General features: G+C 56.5%; 1 protein-coding gene and 1 long non-coding RNA gene across 2 annotated transcripts; one reads left to right on the top strand and one right to left on the bottom strand.

The window, feature by feature from the left end:
- Positions 1–197: 197 nt before the first annotated feature.
- On the bottom strand, positions 198–10,618 carry AGPAT2 (1-acylglycerol-3-phosphate O-acyltransferase 2). The gene is made up of 6 exons (XM_075519761.1): positions 10,349–10,618; positions 6,154–6,287; positions 5,389–5,564; positions 5,090–5,185; positions 3,311–3,383; positions 198–2,408 (listed from the first exon to the last, which is right to left on the bottom strand). The coding sequence occupies exons 1-6, from the start codon at positions 10,534–10,536 to the stop codon at positions 2,257–2,259; spliced, it is 819 nt and encodes a 272-aa protein (XP_075375876.1). The 5' UTR covers positions 10,537–10,618; the 3' UTR covers positions 198–2,256.
- A 2,226-nt stretch (positions 10,619–12,844) lies between these two features.
- LOC142418178 (uncharacterized) lies at positions 12,845–16,189 on the top strand. Its single transcript, XR_012778217.1, has 3 exons — positions 12,845–13,001; positions 13,247–13,289; positions 15,954–16,189. It is a non-coding gene; the product is annotated as an uncharacterized LOC142418178 (long non-coding RNA).
- The last annotated feature ends 1,231 nt before the right edge of the window (positions 16,190–17,420 follow it).

Here is a 17,420-nt window from a genome sequence, read left to right as displayed (position 1 = left end):
CAGTGTGAGGCTGGGGTGCAGAAGCACGGCCCTTCTGCCTGTGGGGCACAGGGTGGGGACAAGGACCTGCCATTCCCCCTCAATCACCCAACCCACCCCCTGCAAGAGCTGAAGGGTCAGCACCCTTCCTCCTCCCGCAGCAGCCCTCCTCCCTCAGCTCCCACACAAGACCAGGAGTCTCCTTTATTTAAATAATCAAAGGTGTACTTTTTCTTTTTTTTAAAGCACATAACATTATTCTCAACCCAATTAAAAGTGAACAGCAGATAACTGCACACAGAGGCACCGCTCGCTCCTCTCAGGGAAGGATGCTGCAGGAGTCACTCCATGGAGGTGGTCATCCACCCCAGGAGCCCTCCCGGGACCCTCCTGGGTTTAACCTCCATGACAGCCCTTTATCTGCCACTCTTAAAGTGCTGGTTCAGTTCCCATCCTCCCACCCCAACCTGTCCCACGGTGGGTCTGACCCCTGAGTCTGTACTGTAAGGCCCCTCCAATAAAGCCCCCGGCCCCTGCCAGCACCAGCTCAGCCCAAGGGCTCCCTCCCTTGGGGACCACTGGCTCTACAGGAACTCCCTGCCTTTCCCAGTTGAGGCTTTAACCCCAAAATGCCCCATGACTGCAATTCCACCAATGCAGCCCCAGAAAGGCTGCAAAAGCTGGCTGTGGCGGTTACCCGAGCAGCCCCAGGCAGCTTATCTCAAGGTTATACACCCTGTGCCATGAACAGGAGAGCTAAAGCCTCCCTGAACCCGAGTTAGTGGTGAAGGTTACCCCCTGGAACCACGGGCCTGACCCAGCCTTGCTCCTCCCAGAGATAAACGCTTCTGTGGCTCCCAGTGAGGGATCCAGGAGCCCGGCTGGTCCGGCACCCCAAAGCACAGGGGAAAGCCCGTTAACTGAACGGGGGAAGGAGCCCATTTCCTCCAAAGGGAGAGCTGAAGCCTTCTGAGCCCCGTTACAGTTGCAGCTCACCCGCCCTGTGGCTCTGCAGAGTTTTACACGCCTTGCAGAGCAGCAGCTCCACCGAGATCTGCACAAAGACACGTGGGACAGGCACCATCTTTCGGCCACTGCTGACCATGACAAGTGGCAAAACAAGCATGACAGAGCCCTTCGCATCCGCAGGCACTACTGTGACAAGGTCAAACCATGGCAGGGAGCTGGCAGCGCAGTTTCCCAGCACCAAGGAAGCTCTGAGCCGACCCAGGTGCATGTCACACATGGCATCCAGAGGTGGGCCACGAACAAGTCACACATGAGGACAGGTTTGCCCAGGACTCCAACAGATCTGTGCAGTTTTTAAAATCAAGCTGGTGGCTCTGAATGGTAGAAAAAAGCGTGGGGTTTCATTCAGAAGGTGACTAGACTGGCAAGGCTGGACAGCATTCAGCTAAACTCTGCCCGGACCATATACACTGGCTTGGTCAGACTGCAGCTTCCCTCTTCACTGCTGCACCCCTCAATGAGCAAGGGCACTTGTTCAGACAAGGCAAGCGAGCCCAAAGAGACACTATAAGGCTGACTGGCCCCACACATTCCCCTTTGCAGCCCAGCTGAGGTGCTTTCTTCAGAAGTGAAAGACTTGGCTCGGGAATGCCCAGGCAACACAAAGCCCCAGCACAAGATGCTGCTGTGACCCAAGGGCATCTCTCAAGGAGAGAGGCCCTGCCCCAGAGACCGCCCGTGAGCTCCACCGTGCCAGATGGCAGTGCTCCGGGCTGCCCAGGGAGGATGCCACACTCCCAGTGCTGCTGAAGAGCCAGAGTCTGGATTTTCACCCGATTCTCAGCCCTGTTTGAGCAGCATCAAGGTTGCGCAGATAGAGAGAGCTGCCTGGTTGGTTTCCATCTGGGACAGCACAGGGCCAGGCCAGCACTAGCTGAGCCTGCAGGAACACAGGTACAGGGACACTCACGTGAGGCAGAGCCCAGTCTCCAACCAGGCTTGCGTTGTTGCCCCACGCCAGCTGCCTGAGCTGGGGGAACTCACCTCTCTGGTCATTGAGCCCTTTGGTAGCACAAGTTTGATGCCTGAGAAATTCAGAAAAAGGAGATGTTTCATTGCAAGATAATGAACCCATAAGAGAAATCCACTCAACGGGGAACCTCAGTGCTGGCTCGATACCCCATGTGTGCCAGTCCATGGTGTTCCCAGAGTTAGAAGTCACTGCAGAGGAAGAGAAGTTCCTTCAGTGTTTGGCAACAGACAGGTCCCTTCAGCCACCACCACACGGTGACACCATTGGAGAAGCATCTAGGACGAGTCCTTCGCCTCACTTGGACTGCCCGACAGCCTGAACAGGGTCTCCCTCATGGTGCGGAAGCATCTGTCAGTCAGGTCAGAGACATCATCTGATGTCAGGCCTTTGGTCTCTATTGGAGGCAGGACCTCAACCTTGATTTTGCCTGGGAACAAGACAAGAGCCTATGAGAAACCCACACACCAGAGGAGCACTGTTCTCTGCCCTCCCAGGACCCCTGCTCCCCCCACCCTGGACAGCCCCAGCACAGCCCTCATCCCCTCACAGGGCTTCAGGCATCCATCCCTGGAGCACAGGCAGAGGCTGCACTGGTCTCAGTTAAGAGATTGCTCTGGGGATGAGACCCTGCCCTCTAACAGCTGCACCAAGCAGAGTATTCCGCTTGTGCCCCAAACTGACACCGCAGCCAGAGCTTGCCCCTTTCCAAGGCCGGTGTCACTGCTCTGCCCCCGCCTGCTGGCCAAGAGACCAGAGGGAGCCCAGGGCCATGGACCCCCACAGCTCCAGGGCCATGCCAGGCACAGGTGCTCCCTCCATCTGCTTCTGTCCAACCCTCCTAGCCATCAATGCAGGGAGCATGGCAAGCATGGCTTCCTCCCAAAAATGAGAGGTACTGCTCCAAGTTGACTGAAAGCCAACTTTCTGCCCAGCACTTGTACTGACAGACTTCAGAGCTTTGATACAACCAGCTTCCTTGGTTTGCTTGCAGAGGGGTCCCTGCTTTGAAAGGTCAGGAGGCAGAGCACGCTTGCTTCTTTCCCCAAGCCCCCATCAAATGACGGGCTGTGCCAGTTAGGAGGGAGAAGTGGCGTCCAATTTTTAATGAAAACATTCCTCATTGTATTTAATCACATTCTCTCCCAAGTTAACCCAACCCAGGCTCTGGTGCCAAGTGCTTTGAACTGCCTCCACATGTACCCCAGAGGGACGACTCCTGTTCACCCCAGCTCCGCTTCCCTCCCACACCCTTGTGAACGAGATCTCCACATGGGTATGGCATCAACCCTGTCTCCAAGTGACTGTAAAGGCCCTCAGGCTCTTTGGTACCTGATGTAAACAGATTCTTCTTTGGGTTATAGAAGGTGGTGAAGGAGGAATACACCACGGGGATCACTGGGACCTTGGGGAAGAAGAGGAAAAAGAGGAGTTACTCGCACTGCAGCAAGGGCAGGCCAGAGATAAGCAGCAAATCCCAGGCAGCAGAGCTGACCTGGCCTGGCTCTCAGCCATACAGGGCACACAGCCCCACAAGCAAGACCCACTTCCAAAGGCTGGGACAGTCAGGAGTCAAATGGGATTGAAACCACTCCCCAGCAACTCAAGGCACAGGGACATTCATGGCTCTAGGGCCAAGTTACACTTCAGCATCAGGTCAGCACTGGCTCTCAGGGCTCCTCATCCCAAGCCAGGCTGCAAAACTCAGGTATTTTCTGACCTACAAACATTGGAGGATGCCTGTTTTGACAGGCCTTGCTGTGCTGTACAAGCACACGTTTGGGACAGGCCAGCTGGTCTGCTTTCAGCTTCTAAGAAAAGGAGTCACCAATTGCAATCAATTGCTTCCAGGGAAGCTTCAGACAGGCAGAGACACAGCCAGGAGGGCCGGCACAGAGTCATTGTTTCAGTGGTGATAACACAGAGACAAATCTACAGCCGGTGACTCATGGGGAGTGTTAGCAGAGGTGAGTATTATTTCCACTGTCGTCCTTTCCTTCTAGCAGCCACCAGACCCTGCCTCGGTTGCATCACCCTGGCAGGAATGAGGATGGTAAAATGCAGGCTACACCCTGGACTTGGCCAATCGAACCCAGCAAGAGACCTGGCACCTACTCCCTTCTCCAGGATCCCTGCTGTAAGTGCTTTTAGGGAAAGCAGTTTCCCCTCAGGCCTCAAGTCATCCCAGTCCTGAGAGGTGAGACAGAGCATGCATGGGAAGGCAAGGCACCCATCTCCTCCCAGCCGCCTCTCCAGAGCCAAGCAGGGTGGCTCAGGTTCCAGCAACTGCCTGGGCACAGGCAGCACAGCCAGGTCTTCAGTGTCCCTGGCACACTGCCCCAGAGCTCTGCCCAGGCAAGCACCACTGCTCCTTCAGGAGCACCAACAGCTCTAGCTGTCCAAAGCCAAGGAGCTGTTTGTCTGCTCCCCCTCTAACTGCTCATGGATCTTGACATTTTGGAGAGAGAAGGCATTTAAGACATATCAAGAAGTGCCATATGGCTGTCTGAGAGGGAGCAGCTATTTCCACACAGAGCAAGCCCAGATGTTGCTCTAAAGCACCAGCATTAACAATCCTGAATCAACACTACACTATTGCAAGCTGGGGGATTGAGAAATGCATCAACAGCTTTGGGATTCCCCAGGCAAACTCACGAAGTGCAGCACCCACTGGGCTCCCTGCCAGAAGCAAGCTCTGTGCTGCAGCCATGCTCGTAGGAGCAGGGCACAGACACTGCACCGCCACGCTGCCAGGCAGCTGCCTGCAAAGCTTAGAGGGGGTCAAGTCTGCCTGTCCCCCATGCTGTGCCCTCCAGATGGGACACTGGGACTGCAGTGCTGGGGCAGTCAGGAGAGAGGACAAGGCAGCTTCTCCACTGTCTGCAGCCCCCCGTCCACAGGGGTCAAGTCACTCCTGCAGGGGATGCCAAAGGCTCTCGGCTCCTGCTGGGCAGCACTTACGACACCTAATGGTGGTTTAGCTGAGGAGCTCAGCTGTGACCTGGGAACACGGCTCACTTGAGAGCAAATAAACCATACCACTGCATGACCAGTCTGCAATGCCACTGCGAAAGCATTCAGGGTCCCCGTGCAGGGGCAAAGCGCTGTTACCTGTGCCTGGACAGCAAGGTGAAATGCTCCTTTCTTGAATGGCAACAAATCCCCTGTGCAGTTCCTCGTGCCTTCTGGGTACACCCACACCTTCACCTGTACATGGGGAGATAAGGTTCTGCTCCAGCAATCCACTTGCAGTGCTCCCTTCCTGCTGGCCAAGCCACCAGCCAGCCTTGCCAGGAGCTGCAGGTGGCTGTAACTTCAAGCAAGCCAGCATCAGGAGTGCCACATCCCCCCATGCCACCCCAGGATACCCAGGCACATGCCACCCTGCCAAGCACCACAGTCACACTCACATTGTCAGTTGCCATAGTCTTGGCCACCTCTGCCATCACCATCTTGGCGCTGGTGGTGCTCTTCCTGTTGATGAAGATGACACCGCCAAGGTAGATGATGAGCCCCACAGTGCCGGCGTACATCAGCTCTTTCTTGCCCACCTGGACACAGTCGTCGGGCAGGACCTCCATCAGCCCTAACGTGATGGCAGAGGGTGAGAACCAGCAGCTGCCACCCCCCCATCCTGCACTTGGATAGGACAAGAGACACAATCCGAGGTGGGGAGGGGACAAGCCAGTGCCTTGTTTCTCTGCTGGCTTCTGCTGCCATCAACAGAGCAGATGGAGACTCAGCACGCAGCAGAATTACAGGGGCAGGGTGGCTGCAGGTCATAGAAAGACCTCTCAGGAGGCAGCTTACTCCTCAGCCCTGCAGTGCCCAGCGAAGCCGCCCCCCATGCCTGCCTGCCTGGTACACTGACGGGTACACTAACGCGTACACTGACGCAGGTGCTAGGCCAGCCAAGGCTATCAGCGAGGCAGGGATGTAAAAGGGAGCTGAGAAGCACCTGAAGCTGAGCAGTACCTGGGGTGCTGCACAGGGGTGTGATTGCTCAGAGTGAGCAGAAGACACTTCCTGCAACCAGCACTGACAGAGAAAGCTGGATTAGTTGGCTCGGTAGCACAGACCAGCCAGGGCAGGGGGCTGCTTGGCCAGGAGATGCGAGCAAAATTTCTCTGATGGTGAGCAAGAGAACTGCTCCCTCCCTCCCACCAGCTCCTCACCCATCATGTCGAGGATGCTCTGGTGGTTGGACACAATGATAGCAGGGCCCTCCACCTCAAAGTTCTGCAGTCCCTTCACCTCAAACCTCAGGCCAAAGAAATACTTGAAGGTCTTGACCACAGTTTTGATGATTCTGCAGAAGAGAAGAACAGTCAGCAGCAGGGCAGGGAGGTGACAGGGTCTGCTATACCCAGGGTGGGCAGAAGGAGACAAGAAGAGCTCTGTGACAGGGAGCCTCCAGTCTCATTTGCCCTGTGGTCCACCCAGATGTCTGGTCTGCATGGTCCCACGTGCTCAAAGCACTTTGGTTGCATGCTAAGCACCATCCACTCCCAGCGTGGGAATTTTACTGGAAGCCTGGGGGAAGCCAATTGTAACTTTGAGGCCAGTACAACTAGACTTGATGGCCCATGCTTCCTTCAAGCTGACAGCATCAGCTCACACCCAGGCTCGCTACGGGCTCTTCAGAAGAGGCAAGTCCAGCCTAGCGTAGCTGCAAGAGCCCTGCAAACAGAGGGCAAACTGGAAGCCCTCCAAAGTCCAGGAGGGAGAGACGTTGGTTTCAACACTGGATCAAGGACCACTCCTCCTGCTGCCAGTCCTGCTCATTTAGTGCTGTTTGTTTCCCCCTGTGCCATGGCTGTAGTCTCCTCTGATGCTACCTATGTTTTCCTTCTGCAACCAGCAGAGCCCACAAGTTGTTCAAACAGTTCTACTAGGAGCTGCCACTCCCAGCGTGTGGGTATTAGCCTGCATACCCATCACCCAAGGAAGGCTCTGCCAATTCTCCTCCTTGCAGTGCTGGAAGATGCTGCTTAACAATACAAACAAACACGGGGTGTCACGACCCCAGGGGAGTCCAAGAAAGGAGGAGAATGAAGGTGAGAAACACTTCCCTGTACGACAAAGATGCAAGCAGCAAACGGGATGCTCCCCATGCAGCCTGGCAGAGGCTAGGTGCCCCCGGCAAACCCATCTTCAAGCAAGTAGCTTTTGCCTGTCAGTTCACTTCCCCAGTGGATCTACAGGTTTGTCCACAAAGCTCCCAGCTTTCTTCCCCTGTGTTTGAGAGCTGGGGGCCCAGCTGCCAGGAGACACCAGCAGCTCCACTCAGCCCTGCCAACGCATCGAGCAGGCTGCCATGCCCTTGCTGAGCACACCCAGCCCAGGCTCGCCGGCCGAGACCCTGCCAGCCCATGGGAGCAGGGCCCATCTACGCCGCCCCCAGACAGGTGGGAGCTGGGGACCCTCCAACTGGGCCAAAGGACACAGCCAGAAGCTGGCAGCACACAGGGGCTATTTTGGGCAGGGATGCAGCCATTCGCCAGGACAGGAGGCAGAGGAGCTTGCACATGAACAAAGCCTCCAGGAGCAGCCACCAGCTCTGCTCTGCTCTCCCCTAGAGCAGATTCAGGAGCTGACCTGCCCGCCAACAAGCACCTGGATGCCCTGTCTCAGGGCCCACCTTCTCCCTGGCAGACAGGAGATGGAGCTTTCCTCCCTGCAGGAGGAGACCGAGGGGCAGTGTCAGCTTCTCCCCCACCACAGGGTCCAGCCAGAGGGTTGCACAGCACCATCAGCCTGGGAAGCACCCATCACCCGAGGTGGGAGGTGAGCACCCAGCCAGCATCTCATCCTGGCTGGCAGCAGCACCCAGCATCTGCTCTCCAAAAGTATCCCCACCCCTGCCTCCAGCTCTTCAACCGCACACCTTCATCAAGGTGACTTTCCCTGGCTTGCTCCTACCCACAGTGGGGTTCATTTCTCTGTGGGGTACCCCACCACACAGGCACTGACTTGGACATGAGTTCAGGCAAGGCCAACACCCGCAGGAGACACAGCTGAGTGACACCACTGCTGTCAGTCCCCCAGCATTCAAACTTGCTGCAAAGGTTAGAGCCGCACCCAGGGAAAGGACACGGGGAGGTGCCCAGGCTGCAGAGCTCCCAAGCACCAGGGGCCTGCACCGAGGTGATGTGAGTGCAGTCCAGGTGAAGAGACACGGGGGCAGGTGAGTGAAGGCAGGGTGACACGAATCGGTGAGGTCATGGTGGATGCCATGCCACCAGACTGACCTAAATCCCACTTCTCCTCCCTTCTGACTGCCAACCGAAGAAGAGGTCACTGCTCTGGAAGTCACACTGCTCGGTAGCTGCTGGGAGAGGCTGGTTACACATTACTCAAGAGCAACCATCCAACTTCCCCCTGCCAGCAAGGAGCCAGTGTTTCCTTGCACAAGATGTGGCCTCAGCCACTGAAAGAGGCAAAGGGGCAGAGCCCAGAGCAAGCAAAGAACTGGGTGACCGGCAACCCTGCTGAGCTGGCCATGCCATCCACAGGGTTAAGCGGATGGGTCCTACTCCCCTCCAACCCTGCAAGCAGCTTCTCTGCTGGTATGAATGATCCTGACTTGGTGCAGTCACAGCTGCAGAGCGCTGTAAATCTGATGCACTTATTGCCAGATGAAAAATGTGCTTTTTCAGTGCATCCGTATCAGCCTGGGTCTGAAAACCAGCAGCCCTGACTTCAGGTGCTCTGCTCCGCAGCCTGTGACAGAGGCCTTTTTAGGATCCTCTGATTTTCAGAGATTAATGAAGTGTGCTTACCAGATTGGAAGCTCTTGCAAGAGGTTTCGCCGCTAGATAAACAGCTCTATCGGACACAGAGGGCAACCTCTTCCAAGTCACACCAGCTTGGCACTGGAGCCAGGAGCACAGCAAGGACGGGGTGTTCTGCACCAGGCAGCGACGCTGTTATCACTGTCTGTCCACCAGCACATGCTCTGCTCCACCTCCTTCCCCGAGCCAGAATAAGCAGGCTGGGATGTTGTAGAAATAAGGAGCTCACTGGATCACCTCAGCCACAGACCTCCCAGGGGCTGGGATACATGACCAGGATCATCAGCCAGTGCCAGCACATGGAAACGATGGGCTTAAGTTACAGGAAAAGGGCGGTTCTGGCCAAAATTCAGCTCTGAGTTTCAACATGAGGAGTTGTCCAGTGCAAAGAGCTCTTGTTCCCAAAGAGTTCCTTTAAGTTTACAGGAGATTTACAAAGTTTTAGGGGTGGGGAAGAAAAAGAGAGTGTCTCCATAACTAACATCATAAATTCTCCCAGCTGCAAAGCTGGTTGCGCATTGGAAAGCTGCTCCTGAGTGAGCCAAGACAACCAAAGCTGGAGGCAGAGCTAGGCTGGAGATCCCAGAGCAGATTGCCACAGCACCAGAGCGGATCACAGAACATGGGCTCAGGCGGGCAGGGCAGAGCCCACAGGGCAGCACGTCAGTGCCCTGCGCCCACTCGCTCCGCCCTGAGCCCTGCCTGCGAGAGCCACACCGCAAAGCAAAGTCCAGCTCCACCAGCTGAGACACTGCCCAACCTTTGATCCAAAAGGATGTATTAAGGCAGCAGGGCTCCCCTTTCCCCCACACCCATATAACTTGGCCTGGACACAGATGGTTAGAATAGGTAAAAAGCTGCCTATGGAAGAGCAAAGCAAGGAGCCCAAGTTCTCCTGTGCTGCCAGCAGTAGTGCCAGCTCTGCCCTTAAAATGTGCCTTCGCACGTAGAGGAGCTGCTCTTCTCCAGCAGCAGCTCAGTCACTGCCCCAGGCGCCCTGTCACAGGACACATGCAGCAAGGCCTGACAGCAACAAGTGCCCCAGGCAGCTGCATGGCCGCCATGCTCCTTGCACCAGGCCGAGGACAGCATATTAAACTCCATCTGCCAGCAGTCTGCCTCCTGACACAGCCGCCACTTCTGGAGGGGCAAAAACCCCCAAACAAACAGTGCTGTCGCACAGCTTTCCCCAAAACCTGCGTGGGCCCTGGAGCATGGCCCCTTGCCACCATCCTCACACCTTCCAGGCCCCACTGAAGGGCGTTCATCCCCAAATGGGGCTCTCCAAAGGTGAGGGCACAGCTATGGGCCGGAGCAGCCCCTCACCGCAGCCCCCAGCACTCCCCGTGAGCCAAGAGGCAACCTCGGCACCACCAGGGCGGGCACCCGAGGGCCTGCTGTCACAGACCTGAGGTAAAAGGAGGCCACCACCATCCCCCCCGAGGCCCCCACGCAGGGGCTGGGCCTGAAACCGATCTCCCCAGTTTGTGTTTCACTCGGCCCCGCCATCGCGCCCGCCCCGCGGTTTCCACGGGGCTGGCTCACCCCCGCCTCGCCCGGGGCACCCCCCGCTCACCTCATGTTCTTGACGGTGCGGCCGCCGTTGACGAGGAGGCAGACGGGCGCCGTCAGCGCCGAGCAGACGATGCACAGCAGGTAGTAGAAGCCGATGCGCAGCACGAAGTTGACGGCGGGGCTGAGCTCCATCAGGACGTGGAGCAGCAGCAGCACCGCCGCGCCCCACAGCAGCCACCCCAGCTCCATGCCACCGCCCGACCGCACACACCGGCCCAGACGCCGCCGCTACCGCCGCGCCGAGCGGCGTGGGCTGCCCCCGCCTTATGTGGGCGGTGCGGGCGGCCCGGCCCGGCCCGGCCCTCCCGCCGCCCCGCCGCTCCCCTCAGCCGGGGCGGGACGGTCCCGCCCGGGCGCGGCGGGAGGAGCGTGGGGGTCTCTCATGGGGACCCTGAGGGCGTGGGGTCCCCTCACGGTGCTATGGGAGTCTGGCTCCCCTCATGGCGTGGTGAGGAGGGCTTTTGGTCCCCTCACGGTGCCGTATGGGGGCTTTGGGTCCCTCATAGTGCCGTATGGGGGCTTTGGGGGTCCCTCATAGTGCCGTATGGGGGCTTCGGGGGTCCCTCGTGGTGCCATGTGGGGGCTTCGGGGGTCCCTCGTGGTGCCATATGGGGGCTTCAGGGGTCCCTCATAGTGCTGTATGAGGGCTTTGGGGGTCCCTCGTGGTGCCATGTGGGGGCTTTGGGGGTCCCTCATAGTGCCATATGGGGGCTTCAGGGGTCCCTCATAGTGCCGTATGAGGGCTTTGGGGGTCCCTCGTGGTGCCATGTGGGGGCTTTGGGTCCCCTCATGGCATGGTGTGGGGCTTTTGGGTGCCCTCTTGGCATTATGTGGGGGTTTCAGGTCCCCTCGTGGTGCCATGTGGGGTCTTTGGGCCCCTCCTGGCACGGTGTGGGGTCTTCGCATCTGTCACGAAAACTCGCAACTGACTGAGGTCAGCATGGGTGAGTTGTGAATATTCGTGACAGGTTCCCACTGGCCACATCTCCCTGCCCCTTGTCTCACCCATGGTGTCCACTGGTGCTTGATGCTGGTTTTCCACCAGCACAAACGTGCTGAGCCGGAGGGAGCTTTCCTCACTGACGCTGGGACGAGGTCAGGATCAGGCCCAACAGCTTTGTAGGTGCGAAGCTGGCAAGAGAGATGAAAGCATTTGTGCTGGAACTGACACAAACTGTTTCACTGGCCTCAGCAGGTTTTGCAACATTTTTTATAGCAAAACCCCAGTCCCGTGGGTGGTGGTGATTTCCCTGGGGTAAGATGGGATGCTGGCGCTGCAGTCCCGAGCATCCTCTTGGTATTCGCAGCTTCGCAGCTCCTGGAAAACTCAAGGAAAAGCGATTGTCCCTCTGCAAATAACCCTCGTTCCCTTGGATCTCCCTAGGCTCCACAACAGAGGTAGCGGGCTGTTCCCAAATGAGTTGTCACCAAAACAGAGCGGGGCTCGCTGCATTTTCCCTGCCCCTCAGCAGCTTTAGCTCTTGAAGCAGGAGACAAACTCCTTCTCTGCTGGAGAGCTCAAGGCCAGCACTCCCTACGGCTGCCAGGCAATGACATCTCAGAGCTGGTCTCATGATTCCTGCTAATGCCACAAAGAACCCTTATTGTATTAGCATCTCGATGCAGCATTAGATTAATCCCTCCAGCCCGCATCGTACAGGCTGTTCAGAGAGCCTTGCTCCAGCGCCGTGCCAGCCAGCATATGCCTGGGAAGTCACTGAGACCTTTTCAGCTGAACATACGCTGGCCCAGGGCAATTCTGCATTATCCTCATGACTTTCGCTTTTGTTGACACAGGAGGAAAGTCACTGGTGATCTGTCACAGGGGCATCGTGCGAGCCGATCCGCTCGACTCGCAAACGCTGGCTGACATTAGGAAACTGAAATGCAAATTCCAGCACGGTCGCGGCGCCGACGGCAAACAGTATTAGCAGATATGGCGTGGTGGAGATGGCAGTTGCGCGGTTGCTTCATGTGTGGGCTCCTAAAGGAGCTTGGCTGTAATTCCCTTCTCCCCATGCTCTCCAACAGATTATCTAGAGTAATGCAAATGAAACGTTTAATATTAGTCTGTAGCTCCAGGAAGGGGAGTGATTTCTGATGCCAGATTAGAAGCCAGACATGGGCCTGCCTGCTAGCAAGCAGAGCTGTCACGCTGAGTTATTTCATAAGGCAAGCGGTTATGCTGCCAGATAACGACAGCCTGTGCATCAACATTATCATAACAAACTGCCTGACGAAAGAGGGCCCGTGAGCCTCAGCACGCTGCGTAACGCAACAGGGATCGCGTCATCACCCCTGAAACGCGGCCGTTTTTGGGCAGAGGCAAAGGCAACCCCCTCCCTGCCCTCCAAAGCCTCAGCAGCCAGAATGAAGCAGTTCCAAATTCTTTTTTTAAAAAAAACCAGCTTACTAGATTGTGCTGCGTGTTTTGCATATTTAAACTACTGACTGAATTATTCAGATGCGTTGCAAGTGTACCCTGCACGTAGTCTGGCTGAGCGGGGTCCAGAAACACTGGCAGGAACGAGCACCCGGCCAGCGCCGAGCAGGCAGTACATTCTCTGCGGCAGGCGCTGCCTGTTGAGGGTGCGTGTGGCACCCAGGGCCTTCCAGCACCCTCAGCGGAGACCTTGAAAAACTACCTCGAAAAGGTAAAAGAGTGCTAACAGCAAAGCATGGTGAGCAGAAGGGTCCGTGCAGCATCGCTGATGGTGGGATTTCTGTGGCTGGGTCCGTGAAAAGCCGTAAAGCCGAGAGCGTTACCCTTGGCCTTAGTTTTCTCATGTCTTAAAATAACCTGGCTGTGTTCTTTAATCTTTTATTTATCTTAATTTATTGCTTCCCTTGGAAACAACATGTGACCTCACTTTTGGTGACTTGCTTCTGACTGGAAAAGAAATGGAGCCAGGGAGAAGGTCTCCCACACACGCGGGGAGAAGGTGAGTGGAGAAGGGAAGAGAGGGAAAGCACTCAGCAGGGTAGGAAGGAAGGAGAGACACGTCCATCGCCTGGCATCGCTGTGCAGGGCTGAGCAGGTTGTAGAGCAGCGGGAGGCTCGAGGCCGGGCGGGCGGGTGCTCGGCGAGGACCCCCCGGCAGGCGCAGGCTGTGCCGAAGCAGGGCCGGGTCTGTCTGCAGAGCGGCGTCTCGCTCCCCGCTGCCTCACCGCACGTCTGCCCTTGACTTCCCGCGACGTCTTTGGCAGCTCTGCCCGGCGGCCTGCTTCTCTTCGCCTCCTGCCAAGGGACGTGTGTTGAAAGCAGCAGCTGGGTTTGGTGACATTAAAAGCAGGGGGAGGAGGAAGCAATCGGCCCAGCTTCGTTCTTGGCCATGCCAAGGCACGCATGTGCGTGGCTTGTGAGCCCTCCCAGCTAGGGCTGATCACGCGGGCAGCATGAAGCCCCGGGTTGCTCAAGCTCCTAGACAGCAACCCCTGCTGCTGCGTGGTGCAAAGCAGCCTCGATTGCTAGGGACCTGGGGACGGTAAGGTGATCCATGCATCTGATCTAACTTCTTCCAGACCTCTGTCAGTCCATCCATCCATCCATCCATCCATCCATCCATCCATCCATCCGTTGATCCATCCTCTCCCCTCTTTACCTGTCTCAACTGGCAGCTGGCTTTGCGAGATATCTCGGAGCCTGGTGTCACTGAGTCTCACCTCTGTGCAGCTCAGGGCACATAAAACAGCCCAGCATCACGATACAGATGTGGTTACGCTGCTATAGCTTGCTCCCACGTGGGCAGAGGTATAGACTGGTAACCCGGACCATCTTTGTGGTAAGCGAGGCTGCCCTAAGGGCTGACACCAGTAGGATGGCATCACTGAAATCTTCTCCTCAAAGTGTTGGTCTGGCAAAGACAGTGAAGACATCTGGCCTGGGCTGTGCTGTATCTACTGCTGTGCACAGCAGGGCCCGCTGCAGGCTGCTCGGCAAGGCAAGGATGGTGGCTAAGAGCAGTTTGTGCAAAGGATGTGGGTGAATCCCGTTTCCGTCTCACTTGATTCAGCCTAAAAGGGCACCAGTGCATGGGGGGTGAAGGCCTCCTGCCGCTCCTCGTGTGGGTGGCATGGGAAGCCCACGGCCGAGCCCACGCTTGCACAGGCAGAGCTTCAGCCTGACCTCCAGCTGCTGCGTTGGCTCCCGCTGCCTCGTGGCCACACTCCCTTCGAGTGCTTGTAAGTAATAACACGTCAGCGCTCTCGTGACAACAGAGTAAACACTTGGGGAGGAACTGGGCTGTCGGCTCGGTGCGGTTTGGATGTGAGCATTGCAGTTACCAGCAGGGCTACATAGCAACAGGGCTGCACAAAAACCAGAAGCCTGAGATTGCTAAACTGCCCCGGTGCCGGGGTTCTGCATGCACAGCGTCCGCTGGTCACTGGAAAGAGAAAGAGCCTGGGAGAGTTTGACTCTGGGACCACGCAATTAAGAGAGAAACATATTGCAAAAGTGTATTAGATAATCGGAGCCTTCCTTCCTGCAACCTTTACTCACCTACAAATAACTGTTGAGAAAGTAAGTGCGTTATCTGCTGGGATGTTGGCTCCAGCCAGCTGTGGATTTATGGTCCCATTCGTCAGGGACTCGAGCACTTTGCAGGTTTCAGGGCTGTCGTGGTTTAGCCCCAGCCGGCAGCCAAGCCCCACGCAGCCGCTCGCTCACTCCCCCCCGGTGGGATGGGGGAGAGAGTCGGAAGAGCAAAAGTAAGAAAACTCGTGGGTTGAGATAAGAACAGTTTAATAATTGGAACAAAATAATAGTAATAATAATAATGATTTGTAATGAGAAGGAAAACAACAAGAGAGAGAGAGGAACAAAACCCAAGGGAGGGAAAAAGAAAAAAAAATTAAAAAAAAAAATTATACAACCGCTCACCACCCGCCGACCGATGCCCAGCCAGTCCCTGAGCAGCGATCGCTACCCCCCGGCCAACTCCCCCAGTTTCTATACTGGGCATGATGCCATATGGTATGGAATAGCCCTTGGGCCAGTTTGGATCAGCTGTCCTGGCCGTGCCCCCTCCCATTTCTTGGGCACCTGGCAGAGCACGGGGAGCTGAAAAAAGTCCTTGACCAGTGTAAACACCGCTTAGCGACAGCCAAAACACCAGCGTGTTATCAATATTATTCTCATACTAAAATCCAAAGCACAGCACTACAGCAGCTACTAGGAAGAAAATTAACTCTATCCCAGCCGAAACCAGGACAAGGCCCCACAGCCCACGCAGCCCCTGCCAGCCCTGCAGGAAACACCCCTGGTGCCTCGGGACACCCAGCCCTGCCGCGCCGAACACAGCGAAACCCTTCTCTCGGCTGTGCTTTTTAAAGGTCTGCTTTCTCGGAGCTTGTCCTACCTCTGCCTTGAAAAACTCAGCCAATTATTTAAATCCACGTAAGATACAAGGCTGATTTGGCACGATGCTTATCCGCACGAGGAACGTCACACGAGCAGCCCCATTGAGTGCCAGAGCTCCTCTGGCAGTCAGTGAGTCTGGAGATGGGTGTTTGCAGAGTCAATGCACCATCAGTCAAGGATTACTGCTAGGGCTTACACCCCACCGTGCTCCCCAACACTGGTTTTTATTTTTTTCTCCTGGCAGACTGTGCCAGAAACAGGAGACAGCAAAACTGTGAGGCTGCAAGATCTTACTGTTGCATTTGCATTTGTACGCCCGGGGTGGAAATCCCCCTGCACCTGATGGTCTCTGCAAGACAGCGCACCATCCGCCCCAGGCGAGGCTCTGAGTAAAATGAGAGTGTACCAAGCACAGGACACAGCCTTGGAAACGGCATCTCGTCTGCCTGCAGCACTCCAGCTCCTCCAGGCCCAAGGCTGTAAAACTGGAATTACTTTTTTTTTTTTTTTTTTTCCCCCAGTTGCTTTTTCCCAAATGACATGTATAAATAAAGGAAATCAAATTGTTTCTAATGGATTTTGTGCTAGTGGAAGGGGCTGGGTGGTTGACCTGGAGATTGATGGACTGAACAGGGAAGGCAAAGCCGTTAGCCAAGGGCTTCTCCTGATGGGCAACCTGGGACTGAGGAGGGGTTTGCTGTATCTCCCATGCCAGAAACCCTCATCCCAGGGAGCCACCAGCCAGCAGCAGTGTAACTTGCCCCATCTGGGCTAGATTCAAGTGATGGTGCTGAGCTCTGTGTGTGTGCGTGTTTTTCCAGGGCCGTGACTCTGTCAGGTGCTTATGGCCAGCGTGTGCCTGAGCGTGCCTGCTGCGTGCACCGCCGGTGCGACCTGCTCCTGAGACGGCAATCTCCTCTTCCCCTCCTCCCCTGCTCCCTTTGATCGCTTTGCTGTGGATGTGTAGTGGTAATTACAGCAAAGATGAAGATCCCATTTCCCCAGAGAGCTGCAGTAATTACCACGGCGCAGTGGCCCGTGAGAGCTGGAGCAGCGGGAGACTGGGGCTTTGGGAGTTGAGGCGAGATGTGGCCCAGAGAGGAAAGGGATGCTGATCTCCATCGGGATCTCCATCCCCGCCTCCAAAAAGGGCATTTCTCTTGCTCTGAAGCATCACTTGGCACCTGCTCGGTGCAGGCCCTGTTAGCAGGAGCCGTGCTCTGTCCCCGTGCTCCCTCCGGTGCACAGGCAGCGAGCAGCGTGCCGAGCATGGCGTTCCCAGGCTGCCAGACCTGCCGGCACGGTGCAGAAGGTGTACCAGTGCCCCAGGACTGAGCAGTACTAAAGGGCCTTTGGGCTAAGTCCGCAAGTGCAATTAAGTACCAGCTCAGGTTCTGCACCACAGGCTATTCCCCAAGCTGAGCTCAGCCCATGCCGGAGCCCCCGGCACCTCCGCAGCCCGAGCTTCCCGGGGCTGCTGGTTCCTCTGCCTGCGACAGCACGCACCGCTCACAGCAGGCGGCCGGTACCACCGCCTCTCTTTGCAGTCACCTTTGAAGGCGATCCCGTTCCCCTGCTCCTGAGCACGTCTCCAGTCCCCTTCTCCAGCTCTCCATGGGAAAATGGGCTCCAGCACCTGCACAGACACTCGGTGGGGCTGAGCACAGGAGGTGCTTGGAGAAGAAAAATGGGTGTTGCCACCACAGAGCAA

This window comes from Mycteria americana, chromosome 17 (genome assembly GCF_035582795.1).
Source record: "Mycteria americana isolate JAX WOST 10 ecotype Jacksonville Zoo and Gardens chromosome 17, USCA_MyAme_1.0, whole genome shotgun sequence".
Lineage (NCBI taxonomy): Eukaryota > Metazoa > Chordata > Aves > Ciconiiformes > Ciconiidae > Mycteria > Mycteria americana.
The sequence above is the reverse complement of the archived record's forward strand: the minus strand, read 5'-3'. Positions and strand labels throughout refer to the sequence as shown.